Consider the following 14009-nt stretch of genomic DNA (forward strand, 5'->3'; position numbering starts at 1 on the left):
TGTGGCACTATGCTGCTGAGAATACAGCAGTATTCACACTTGCATTACCACAATATTATACAGTCAGTGTTTTTGACAGATTAATAAAAGACAATTGAATGAAAGAATAAGATATTTAAAAATGCATGATTAGCTGAAACTCAACTGAAGGTGTATAAAGATCCAATTCAAGTTTTAACATTAATTTTGACTAATTCTAACCTAATTGAGTTTAGTTAAGTTTTAGGCTTCGACTTAAGAAATAAATAGATAGTTTGTACTGAATAAGAAAATTAACATGAGAAACATTAGCTTTAACTAAATTAGAAGGTTTTAATTTAATTAAATACAAATGTAAATACTAAGTTAATAGGATAGGAGCAGGGTCCAAAGGCAGCTGGACATCAATTAGTGTACCGACCATTGCTTGACCCCCAAAAAAGCTGTCTTATAGCATGTGCACTGGAGTCTCACAAATAATACTACTGAAATTACAGTAAAGATGAAATCTCAGACAGATGCTTTACACAGGAGGTAAGACAGAAAGCGTCTTGCCTTCTGTGTGGACGCCGAAGCTTGGGGGTCACTGGACCTTCCAACAGGACAGTATTCCCAAGCCGACCTCAAAGTCCACCAAGGGCTGGTTTCAGAAGAAGTCCTGGAAGATTCTGGAAGATTCAGCAGGTCATAACAGCAAAAGGCTGCTCTATTAAGTTCTGAAGATGTTTGTCATGAAGGGATTGAATAACTCTGAGACTGCAGAAACAATCTATTGTGTTTTTGTAGAATGCAGAAGCAGACCAATACTGGATTCATGTAAATTTGGCTGCCACTGCACATTAAAAAGGCTAATTTCATTCATTTTAATATCATTGCTTTTATTACTATTGTAGTGGTCTTTTTACAGAAGTGGGGCCTCTAAGTACACCTGTGCTCAGGGACCTTTCAACGCCCTAATCCATCCCTGCGTGAGGGTGTGTAGACCAATACTAGATGAGCACAGAAGGAGTGAGTAACAGTCTCCTCAGTGAAGAAGATGAAGTGTGAGGAGGAGGAAAGGCACTATAACTGGAAGATGAAAGGCTGAAAGTGATCATGTCAGTGTGTGATTAAGAAGAATGTCAGTCAGCACACAGCATCTGCTTCCCTTTACACCAGTTACTCAGCTCTCTCTCTCTCTCTGAGTCATGCCCTTTTTGTGGGATTTGGAATTCATCCTGCCTTGCTCTATTGCCTCTTGTGTCTCGTTGTCAGCCACTGATATCAGATACGTAAACTGAAGTGTACTGAAGTTAATATACTCAGGTGAACTGGAGAACGTGAGCAGGGCCGGCAAGTTGTGGTCTGGGGTCGAATCAAAAATGTTATGCTTCTAACATCTATATTTCAGCTGGGAAGGGCTGCCATGGCCTGCAAAAAGTATCTGGACTTTACCTGGAGCATCTGGAACCACTTGATGAGGTCTGCCTGATGTGTTTTCTTTCTCATTTGCTTGTTTAACCAAGGTGGCACTAACAAGAAAACAGTATACATTGATCAGCCATCACATTGCAACCACTTGCCTTATATTGAGTAGGTCCCCACCAAAACAGCTCTGATCCATCAAGGCGTGAATTCCATAGGAGTATGCTTGTATGCTTTCCCATTTGTCCTGCTTTTAACATCACCTTCAAGAACAGGCTGTGCACATGAAGCCTAACATACCCATCACCCTCTTTGATAGATACAATTATAGCAAGCTAGTCAATGTTATCCACTTCACCTCTCAGTGGTCTTAGTCTTCTGACTGATCAGTGTATATAGACGGTCAAGGCATTTCATTTGACTTGTCACGTTGCCTCAGTCTACTGCAAATCAGCGGCAAATTTTCACAGTGAATTGACCAATAGAAGTGCCCCATTGTTGATAGACTTCAGTTCAAGCCCTGATGATGCCACAGCCATTTGTAGACGAGAGACCAAGAGAGAGTATAATTGGTCTTGCTCTTTCTAGGTGGGCAGGATAGCCCCACGTCTTTGAGTGGTGACTCTTTGTTAGAGAAGAAAAAATGATCTTAGTGTAAGTTGATATGGGATGTAACAGGTTCCTATTCCTTCACACACCATGACATATACACAGTGTGATAAAACTCAATGTCCTGATTTACGTTGGACTTATGTTGAGCAGTCAGTAATGATGTTCTAACACTAGTGTCTTTTCGGGACTTGCTCTGTGAGTTCGGTGCATTTGGTCAGGTGTAAAAGCTGTTTTTGAGCCTGGGAGCAGCCTAAAGCGCTCATCTCTGGTCCTTCTGAAATTGGTGGTCTGAGGTTCGCTTCTAGTGGATTCTGGTGCAGGCCACTGCAGGTGTAGAAGCTATCAGCTCCTGCCACCATGTGTGGAGTTTTGTGACTGGTATATTTTTAATGTGGCTTTTTCGACTTATTGCCAGCATGGCTCAAAACCTTCTCCTGCGAGAATGGCTCCTTGTTTGCAGGTGTTCCTTTGCTGCTTGAGTGTTTGTATTCAAGGACAATAAGGAAAATCAGTATAGTATACAGTACTGTAAGCAACACTACTAAGCAAACTACCAAAGACTCCAAATCAACAGGATTTAGGCTATTTTTTAAAGCAGCGTAACAGCATGTGTTTGTTTCCCCACTGTGCATTCCAGAGACAGATCCTGGCTGGCCACTTCTGGGGCCGTTCCAGATAAGCGTGCTGGAAACCGGAGAGCAGAACTGATCAAAAACATTCCCAACATCAAACCAGTCTCCTTATAGGGCCTTCACTTCTCCCACTATGAGGTCCAGATTTTTTTTTCCCTCTACGAACCAGGAGTGTGTCCATATGTGTGTATTTAATCACCTCTCCATATGCACACCATTACTTCTCTGTCCATCCCCCTGGCAAATAGGACTTACGTGTGCTGTTTTCTGTAAAGACAGACTTGCGCCTGCGACAGGACTCCTGTTTACTGAAAGCTGAAGAGATGTTGTTCCCGGTACCTTTGAAGTTTGACTGAATGAATATCTATATAATCTAAACCATTCATGGCTGCACATGCGTGTGCATGTATATGCACATGTGCACACATCTACACACAAACACACAGACACAGACACACACACACTGGATTTTCCTCCCAACTTCAGGCTTTATAGTTAGGTTGTTCAATGCTGCCCTCTTCTGGTCAGATTAGGAGTGACTCCCAACCCTCAGTCAAGTCCTGACATTCTTTCCTTTGCCATCGGTTCAAGTTAAACAACTGATTCTTATCGTTTGCTCTCAGAAGACTGGAAATGACACTCGTAAACATCTTCAGCATGACCAAAAACTGTCATTTAATATTGATTTTGCCTTACAAACCATTTGTGCAAAATAGTTTTCTCACAATTGCAAAAAAAGGAAGAAATCAAGGCCACATGGTTGGTATATTACAAGTGTAAACTGTTTGCCAAGTATACAATGCATTCTTAATAAAGCCCGCTCTACAGAGAGCAGGGGAAAAGGATTCACAGTCTTTAATATTAAGTGGTTTTGTCTTGTTGTACAAGTGTGTATGCTAACAAAACGAACACCTGCATAAAACTATAGAGATTCTTGGACACAGAGGTTTAAGAGCACTTATAAATGTCCAGAAAAAAAAGATGGAGAATGGACACATGGTATGATTCGTCCAGAGTTCACACCATATCATCACAGAATATGATGACTACATGACCAGCGGTTTGGACACATTTTTTGACTCGCTGTTGTGTCACACACCTGCAGGTATAATAATATTGAAATATTGTTATAAAAAAAAAAAAGATACAAATTTGTACAAAAATAAACCACTGATTCTAATATCATGAGGCTATGCTCAACGGTGATCTGCCATAACGCCAGTCTCAGTGTCATATCAACATATCAACTATAAGGCATTTCTGTACCCTGAATGACGGCCTGAAGCACGATTGTCTGCAACATGGGGAAAAAAACTGGGTGTCTGGATTTGATAGTTGCATAGCAACTAACTAAAATAAAATGAAGTGAAATAACTACGGACTGGACAATTAACGCTCCCTGTCCAGGCTGGACAAGTCAGTAAGCTGATGTGCTGTAATGTAGTGACACTAGCTGGCAGGTACAGTATTTATCATGAACACCATAAGCAAAGAATCAGAGAAACGCACACGGACTTCATTTCTACAGTAACACAGGAAAACTCCGCCCCCTGGTGGAACTTTGTGTACTTCACACATTAATGACCCTGCTTTAGAAGGACGTTTGATTGAATTGTGCACAGTGGAGTAAATCACAGAAATGGGATCTCGCTGCTGTAACCCTGAACAGCAAATTTCAATCTCAGTGACTGGTTTGCTGACACAATAGGCTATGTGACATGAATATAGCTGGATGGAATATCTAAACAGTGAAGTTTGCATGGCAGAGTATGGAAAATATGTAACATTCAATGTGTCAGCTGTAATTTTCACTGTCTCCTATATGTACAAGACCCTGAAGTCCGTTCTAGGCACTGAACTGCACATAGTCTTGTATGCATACAGTATGTGGATTATATTAAGGCAACGTAAAGACCCTGTATCTTAAGGCAGATGATTGCTGAATTTGTATCCTTTAAGAATAAACTTTATATTGGATTTAGTCCCTATTCCTACAATTTAGACATGTTTATGCATTGGAAATCAGAGTAGACAGAGTAGATATGTGCATGAAAAATATCGGATATCGGTCCACAATTCCCATATCGATATAGCCCTACTGAAAAACTAAGCATTATTCTCAACCAGACAGATAATATGAAAGGCTCTCAGTGTGAACAGTGGGGGGTTTTGCGTGAAAGCAAAAATCGGTTAAATTCAACAACAGTTATGTTTGAAATTGATACGGCAGCAGTTTATGAAGAAAAGGTGGTGGACAGTCAGTAACCCTTGCCGAACAAACTGAGACTGACTGTTGAGAAGCTCCAGAGAGAGACTGGTCTGTGCTTGTTTGTCCATTTTATGTCTTCAGGGAAGATTTCAGCTCCTCACATTAATCGAAAAGGGAACAAAGAGAAATGCTGACGTGGACTCGAGCCATTCAGTCCACTGGAAATGTCTTGAGGCAGATTATGCTGAAAGGCGTATTGACTACGCTCTTATTTCAAGGCCACGTGAGGATTCCTTTGCAAGAAACTGTCATTTTGTTCAAACATGCAGCAAGGAGGGAAGGAGGGAAGGAAAGGTCTTCTTCAGCCATCATACCAACATCATCTAAAGAGGAGATGAGGAAACTGCTTTCCTTTCTTTTCACACTTTTCATATAAAAACACATTAGCATATAAATCTTTACATTCTATTCAGGCTATTTTTATTTACAAAGTGAAAGAAGAACATTTTAAAAAATACCAATAATTATAGTCATTTACAAAAGGAACATTACAAGTCGGCGGTGATGACCGATTCACTATACAGGAGTCTGTTGGAGTCGGCCAGCAGGGCCGCCTGAGCCGGGTCCAGCTGCAGCCCTTTCTGAGTCATGTGTCCAAACATGGGCACTGCGCCACCCTGCATGGCCGGCATGGGGGTCAGGGCCACGCAGTGGGAGAGCAGTGGAGTATTCGCGTCGTGGTTTGAGCCTGTTGAAGGCACGCTGGTCACATGACCGGTGCTGGTGGAGCCGCTGGCACTGCTGGGGGAGCGGCTCTTGGGTGGAGGGCAGTGCTGGACCACTCTGGTGGGTGCCTGAGCTGGGGCAAAGTGGGCAGCTGGGAATGCAGCGTAGCCCGGGGGAATTGCATATCCATTAACAGGAATGAAACGCTGGTTCTGTGGAATAGGTGCTGCCATGAAGCCTGCAATCTGGCCTGGAGGTAGCCCTTGTGGAGCCCCATAGATGTAGCCGGCGTACCGTGGGCTGCTGAGGTTGCTGACCGGGCTGGCGCTGAGGGAAGTGGTCTGAGTAGTGGCATTGCCCCCCGATGGAGTGCTGGAGCTTGCATGAGATGACAGGCCCTCCCAGGCACGCAAGCGAGCATGGATGTCCTTGAACCTGGGTCTCCGGGCAGGACCTTCCTGCCAGCATTCGGTCATTAGCGCATACATACGTGGAGGGCAATCCTCTGGACAAGGTAGAAGCTGCCTCTTGCGCACCATCTCCATCACCTCCTGGTTGCTGAAGCCATAATAGGGCTGAAGGCCGAAGCTGAAAATCTCCCAGAGCACTACCCCAAACGCCCAGATATCAGAGTCTGTGGTGAACTTGCCGTACGCAATGGCTTCTGGAGACATCCAGCGGATGGGAAGTAACGTTTTGGGCTGGACGCGGTAGTAATCGGACGCATAGATCTCCCTGGACAGTCCCAGGTCAGAGATCTTCACGTGCAGCTGCTCTCCTACCAGTATGTTCCTAGCTGCAAGGTCCTTGTGGACAAAAAAACGGCCGGACAGGTACTCCATCCCCGCAGCGACTTGAGTGGCCAGGTGCAGGAAGTCCGCGTGGTCCAGGCTGGATTTGACAGTGCCGTCCTCATCACTGCTGCAGCCTACATCAGAGTGCGGGGAACGCATGATGAGGAACTCATGAAGGTCTCCAAGGGCCAGGAACTCGAAGAGCATGCAGACGGGCTGCTCCTGGGTCACCACACCCAGCAGACACACCACGTTGGGGTGGTGGAGCTCTGTCAGGGCGGAAGCTTCCTGCTGAAAGTCCCCCCACTGTTGTGGACTGGAGAAATCCTTTAGGGTCTTGATGGCCACCAGCTGAGCGTGCTCCATGCCTGGCAGATACAGGTGACCCTTGTAGATTTTGCCAAAGGCGCATTCACCCAGCTCCTCCATGAAGCGCACTGCAGACAGAGGCAGCTCTTTGGCCTTGCTCTAAAGGAGAGGAGATTAGAAAGAAATATTTAGGGTCAACTGTGGTTTTGGGTCCATCTTTCATGTTTGGTTATGTTCCTTTTTTAGGTTTCATCCGCCGTAATTTGATAACCACATTTAACACACAAAAATTAAATACTAAAAAAAAATCCTTTTAAAATGGTTTAAAAGGACCCATTCCTCCACAATTCTGCTAAACCACTGAGTTTACCCAGCAATCCAAAAGAACCTTTTTTGTTGCTGACCACTGCTTTGATGTAGTTTAACCACTGACCCTGTGACTCTGACTCTGTGGCCTCTGACTCCTGCTGTGCCCAGCAGTTGAACAAAGACTATGTGGCCTAAAGATCTGAACAGGCACCCACACATCAAAGTGATATATCTGCTTACACGGACACTTTAGAGCTGCTGTAAAGAAACCAGAGGCAGATTGATTAGCAGACTTAGGTTTTGAGGCTGTATATCTCCTGCTGAATTCAGGCCACCAGATTGAAAATGATGAGGTACCCACAGTAATCAAACACAAGCAGTCATTTTTAGCTGTGATGAAGTGGGAGGTTAGAACTGACTCAACTCAACTCAACTTCTACTGAATCTACCTCACAGCTGAACTGAGGATGTCCAGAACTTTTTAAGACTGAAATAAAAGTTCGATCCCTGATAACTCTTGACAGTCTTGACATACGTCTTGACGGTGAGCTTCAAGTACAGCCTGCCTTGACCTGCAATCCTTTAGGATGCATGGTAGACATGCATGAAGACTCTTCTCTCTCCTGGCACCCAAGTGGTGGAATGAACTTCCAGTCCCTCACGGTCTTCAAACACAGACTCATCTTCAAAAAACTAAGATATTTATTAAACAACGGGTTGCACCCATGATGCGTGTTCTTTTCTATAGGCATGATGTGTATCTGTCTCTCTAGCAGCACTGGCCTTTGTTTTCTGGCAGTGTCTGATTTTAAGGGTAGTTTGGACTCCAACCTATTGTGCTCCTTCTAGGTTTTATTCCCATAATGGACATTAAAGCACTTTTGTAAATCGCTCTGGATAAGAGTGTCTGCTACATGCCATAAACAACAGAACTGATAGTCATCCAGAACTACATTCTGATCTCAGCTATTCACAGCAATATTTATACAGCTTTTCAGATTTACTTAAGGAGATCTCAGCAGATGAAACATTTCACTTCATAGACTGACGTCTTCTACCAGATTGGTCAGGTTTGCCAAGGCGGTGGCAGAGGAGACATAGAGAGATAAAGGGGCAAGAGAAGAATAGAGATCAGAAACTCTTTTCTTCTCTTGGAAAATGAAATTCCAGCCAGAAACCAGGAAGGACGTAAAGAGTGGCTCTCATGAAAGTGACAGCTGGTTTGTGTTAGGATCAGCTCAAGCAAAGACTGGCCACATCTCATCCTTGATCAACTGCATTGTGGATATTACTGATGAGAATGGTGACCTCTGTTTGACCCTGGCTTGAACTTTGCCTCACAGCTGAGTCTGCTTATGAGTGGTTTGAGTACGCTAGACGAAGCTGAGTAAACATCAGTAGTTGGTTACATCTCTTATAACAGAAATGCAAAGTGTGCAGTGAGGGTATGTGGGAATGAACTATGTCCACAGAATAAAAGGGGTTCACTGAATCGGTTTCATTGAAAAGTGCTTATTTCAGCATGAATGAAATACACATTCATGGGTTTACTCTACCTTTTAAAGGTTTAGGATCGGTTGGCATGTTACTAATTAAGCAATAATACACAAGCCTGTGGCCTTCATTATAGCACATACCTCGAGTGTGTTATTGTGATTATACCACAGGATCATTATCAGGGTTTATTGCTAGATTTTATCATCATTCCATGTGGTAAAATAGTCCTGCTCTGTCAGTCACCGTGTTGCTAAAACATCATTCAATTATTCAGTCCTAATAGTTCAAGTAAAATTCAAAAAGTTAATAATTTCCCAATCCCAAAGATTACAAGCAACAGCCAAAACATTAGGTGGAGTTACAGATTATATTCATCCAATGGCTACACACACTTATACACACAGCTAAACTTTCTGTTGCTGTTTCGTAGTCACTTACTCTAAATTCCAGTTATGCCCTCTACCTTAACTGGTGCAGAAAGTTTAGCTCCCTCTGAATTCTGTGTCTCAAACCACACAATGTAACCTACCCTTCTACCGAGCATCACTTTGAATATGTACTGCTGTTTTAAACCCACAGCGTCTGTGATTAGTGTGCTTATGTGTGGTTTGGGACACTGTGTGCTTAACAGAGTGAAATCTCCAGCTTTTAGCCTCAGTTTTCTTCTAGTTTTCACTGGAAGGATCAAGCTGGTTATTAATAGCTTCATCTTCCAAATTGAAATGGAAACCAATGTTTTCAAAGCCAAAAGATTTTGTTATGGCTGGTTTTTGTCTTGTAAACGCGGGCATCGTTGCTAGGTTACATATGTATGTGACTGAGTGATACTTGAAGAGTATTACTATTATTATCATGCAACACTGGCACTCCTGGAACATCTCTCAGCCAATCACAATGCAGGGTCGGAACTAACTGTGGTGTAACGACTGTTATTTTTATTCAATAATAACTTACACAGCTAAGACTAAAAACTATACGCTACACACCAGAACTTATTTTTACATTTTTATTCAATATGTAAAGTTCTTGGGAAGACTAAGAAGATATTAAATGATACATCATATTCTAATGATCTACTAGTAATTTCTTAATAAGTGGTCTGCCACAAGATGTAATCCCCACACTGCAAATGCATTGTGCATTTTAATTTTATCATGACTTCCTTTTCAGTGTTTTACAGCTTTTAAAGTTCTTCCAGAAATCTACCATCTTTTTTTTCTTCTTACAACTTTCTACAAATGAATTTACAGTAAAGACAAGAGCAACCTTTTGTAAATGCATCTTTAGACTGCCTTACTAAATATAGTGTACATCATTTCCATATATACTGTACAAGCACAATTTAGCTTTAAGGTTATTTGTATATGGAAATGGTCTAAAATTGTAGCTAAATTCAATGTATCTAACATAATGCATTTAAGAGAGCGGTGGGGGTGCAATAACTAATAGTGCAGTCACAAAGCCCTGTATAAACGCCCCTCACCTCTCATCTCATGGTTGACTGGAGTGCTGGCCAAGGTCAAGCCTAGTAATATATATAAAGGCAACACTCCATGCTGTTCATTCACAGAAAGAGTTAAAAATGAGGGTCAGAACTCTGTTTTAAAGTATATTTTTTAAATTAAAGAAAATGACCAATGAGAAGTGCAGTGGCAAGATTAACAATTAAAATTCCTTCTCTGAGAAATTTCAGTTGTTTTCAATTGATCCAACTAAACACAATTAACCCGAGGTTAACTAAACCAGCCTGTGTAATGTGAAGAATGCTGTGCAATTACAGCATTTAAATGATTCACAACACTTCGTAAACTACACATTTCAATTAAACTCATTTTAAATAAATGCACCCGAGAGGGCAAGTTTTATCAAGAACAGCCATTAAGTGCTATGTAAAGACTTCATGACGGAATGTGTGTGTGTGTGTGTGTGTGTGTGTGTGTGTGTATGTAAAAACTAAAACGCTTCAATGATTTCTTTTCTTCTTACACACTCTACACATACCCTAACTCTATTAAGACTTCTAGTGGAGCACAGCTGCAACCACTGTATGCTCAGGTAAAATCTGTCAACATCTGATACGCAGGAGCTCAATAAGAAGCAAGTGATGCATTTCACCTCTAAATTTCTGAACACTCTCACTATGAATATATGATATGTGTGTGCCAGTGGGCCCCCACTGAGCGGAGTCAAAACACTGGCTTAGTGCTCTGTGTGTTTTTGAGAAGTCAGAGGAGGCCTCATTTGAAGTTGCTTTGAATGTAAGGAATGCAGAAAGCACAATAATGACAATGTGATGGCCCTTAGATTCTTCAGCCTCAGTTTGATTGTATCCATATGCCCCCTCTCTCTGCCTCTTCTGCTATGTTATTCTTACTCTTTGGACAATAAAGATGAAGACATTTGAAAGGAGCAGAATGGAATGGCAGGAACCCTGTGTGGTAGGAATTCTGAATTGTTGTAATGCTGTTTATCTAAAGAAACAGTTGGCACAAACATTATTTTCCACAATTTCCCACTTACCCCAAATGTTACTGATCAGCAGAGACATGTCTGGTGTCTGAAGTTTACTTCTTTAGTTTTGCAGTGGAGTAATGCAATCATTTTAGCTGACAAGCAATGATGGCTTATACTTTGTTAGCACTGTGCTAACTGCTTTTGACACTGGCGCTGAGCTTCAATATCCTCCAGCTACTCTTGCTTTTAGCCATGCAACTCTATCTGATTTAGATACTGCAAGCTATTTTTTATAGATAACTATGTCAGAAAACATAAAGTAGACACCATATAAGGCAAATTGAGGTTTCAGAGTTTATCCTGTTTTGTTGGCGTAACTGTCTACTGTCCAATGAGGGATTTCTGCCAGATTTAAGAGCATTGCTGTGCATTCAGCGACAAGAGCTTTAGTGAGGTCAGGATTTGGGATGATCACCACCCCCAACCTCATCCCCAACTCCCCAACTCATCCCAAAAGTATTGGATGGTGCTCCATCATCATTTCAGAGAACACAGTTCCACAGCTCTCAATGAGGGGGGCCTTATATGCCTGGCATTAGGGATGGTGCCAACAGGTTTACGTTTATCTGCCCCAGAGAGTCTTATTCTATTGGCAGTGCTTCTTTACAGGGGCTAGACAAACTGTGTGTGTGTGTGTGTGTGCATTAGCACATTTGTGTCAGTAAACTTCAATTAGCAGGGGTGTCCACAAACATTTGGACATATAGTGTTGATCAGTCGTAAAGACACAGTAACAAATACAGCCTGTTTGATTCTAGGATAGGATAAGAGGCTGTTGGAAAATGTCATGTAAACCACACAAATGTGCTACAGGGCCTTCATATTAAACTGTTCAGATGCCTGGTCTTTAGTGACCACCTTTCTCTCACCTTTGGCTTGTAAGCAGGGAGCATGGACATCTCCACATTCTGGCCACGCACTGGCTTTGGCTGGCGCTGGGCAGGAGGGCGGGAAGCTTTCTGGTTGTTTCGGCACACGCAGATAAAGAAGAACAGCAAGCCGATAGCTAGAGGGATGGCCACACTGGGAACCAAGATATAGAGGATCTCCACACTGCCGCCGCGCTTCTCCTTCGAATCTGACCAGCACAAACAACATAAACACTCTGTGTGAGAGCTGAAGTAGTGAGCTGCCCACAAAAATGCTTCATCAGATTTGAAAAACAAACTGCTCAGTTTGTTTCAATCATCTAGACATCCTGCATCCTTCTGAAATACCGCTTCCTGAAAATGCTGCTGTCTAAAGCACTAAAACATCTGCAAGCCATAAAAGTATGTTAGAAGCTCGGTTAAGGAGAGTCGTATATAGTTAACAAGATATCTGTGCAAGTACAACTTTACACCATGACAGATTTTAAGGAATACTTCAAATTAAAACACAAAGCGTCAAATACAATCAATCAGCCCAGACCAAGATGTTTGGTGTTAGAAGTATCCTTCTTTAGTTTTGCAATGGAGCTAAGAGCCTAATGTAGACAATCTGTAATGGATGTTTATGGCCAGTGATAAGTATGAATAGTGGAAAACTGAACCGCCTCAAACTGCAGCTGTTAAGTAATCTCAGCGGTGTTTGCCATACAACCGTATGTCATATAACTAGAACCAGTAGTAACAAATGTCCTGTAATATGTATGTAAGCTGTGTAACATGTAAATTAGGTATGTCTGTGTGTGGTGTTTCTCACCACATTGAGGGATGTCACACAGCTCCATGCGCATGCTGTCGTCCAGAGTGAAGCACCATGGGGCCTCATGCTTGTTGCCAGGGTTGCGGCAGTAGGAGTGGCCGCCGTTGAGCTCCGGGTAGCGAAGGGCCAGGTAGTTGTGGCTGTGGGGGTACTGAGAGTTCCACGGCTGGCACTGGCGGCCCGACTTGGTTACGCTGGCCGTCCCGCGATAGTCTGCGCCGCTGCTGTTGAAGCATTTGTGATCTACGGCAAAAAGGAAGAGGAGACGGTATACAAATTGCACCAGAGAATGTCTAATAAAGAGCACAATTAATCAATCAGCACAATACAGGATGAACGTAAAAAAGTTTAAACTGTAAAGTTTGCACTGCTTGACAATAAATAATGTCTTAACTCTCCAGGAGATTTGAAACACCTCTTCTTACATTCTGTTAAACTATTTCTTACTTATAGCTTACTGAAAAAGAAATTCTGAATAAAGCATGATTTTCAAACTTTCAGTACATACCACATTTATTTTATTATGATTTATGAGTATAAATGTGTTGGCCATGTTTTATTTTTTTATGTCTAGAGATTTCTAGAGAAATGCATACCTAAACCTGTTTAGTTTCCATTTAATGTAAATAAACAAATGAAAATCATTATGAAACTAACCATTTTAAACACTTACAGAATTATGTAATTACAAGTGAATATGTATTTAATATGAATCTGATTACATAGGTTTCATCGGTCCCAGTTTAGCCTCCCTATAGATTGTCTACAGATGTTCCAATCAATCATCAACAAACTATCTGGGTTAGGGGTTCAGGTATTGGGTTTTGGATTCAAGGTTAGGGAGAGTTTAGTGGAATGGAAGTTAGAGGTTAATAAACATCTAAAAGGTACTATTCAAATAAATTGTTACCAGTTCATCTAACAGTGGGTGCTGCAAAAAGAACGGATTTAGCTTACTTTTATTAATGGACTCTGCCATGGGTATTCCTATCCTCATGCAGTTGGCTGCCTCAGGGCTGTCCGAGGCGGCCAGATCCTCACAGTTGGGCAGTTTGAGGCGTTTGAGGATGATGGGGTTGGAGCGGGCGATGATGTACTCGGTCTTACACAGGTCGTTCTCCAGGATCTCACACTCATCCTTACACAGGTCCCGCGGTTTATCTATCCCGGAGCTGCGGTCGCATGTTGGGAAGGCGAAGTGGCACAGGGAGGGGATGGCAAACTGAGAGCAGCGATCTGACAGGTGGTTGGACGTGCCGATCATGGTGAATGCAGCTGGAGATGAAAGAACAGTAAGAAGTTTATAGACAACACAGACACATAGCCTATTTAAAGTCT

At 42.3% G+C, this 14009-nt stretch overlaps 1 protein-coding gene across 2 annotated transcripts in view; it reads right to left on the reverse strand.

Moving 5' to 3' along the window:
- Positions 1-3301: 3301 nt before the first annotated feature.
- Positions 3302-14009, reverse strand: part of ror1 (receptor tyrosine kinase-like orphan receptor 1) — a 125334-nt gene continuing 114626 nt past the window's right edge. For both annotated transcript variants that reach the window (XM_072684259.1, XM_072684258.1), the window contains 4 exons: positions 13629-13946; positions 12669-12914; positions 11855-12063; positions 3302-6824 (listed from right to left, as the gene is read on the reverse strand). In XM_072684259.1, the coding sequence (XP_072540360.1) occupies positions 5385-6824; positions 11855-12063; positions 12669-12914; positions 13629-13946 (2213 nt within the window). In that variant the 3' untranslated portion in view covers positions 3302-5384. The remainder of the gene's footprint in view (positions 6825-11854; positions 12064-12668; positions 12915-13628; positions 13947-14009) is intronic.

This window comes from Salminus brasiliensis, chromosome 7 (genome assembly GCF_030463535.1).
Source record: "Salminus brasiliensis chromosome 7, fSalBra1.hap2, whole genome shotgun sequence".
NCBI lineage: Eukaryota > Metazoa > Chordata > Actinopteri > Characiformes > Bryconidae > Salminus > Salminus brasiliensis.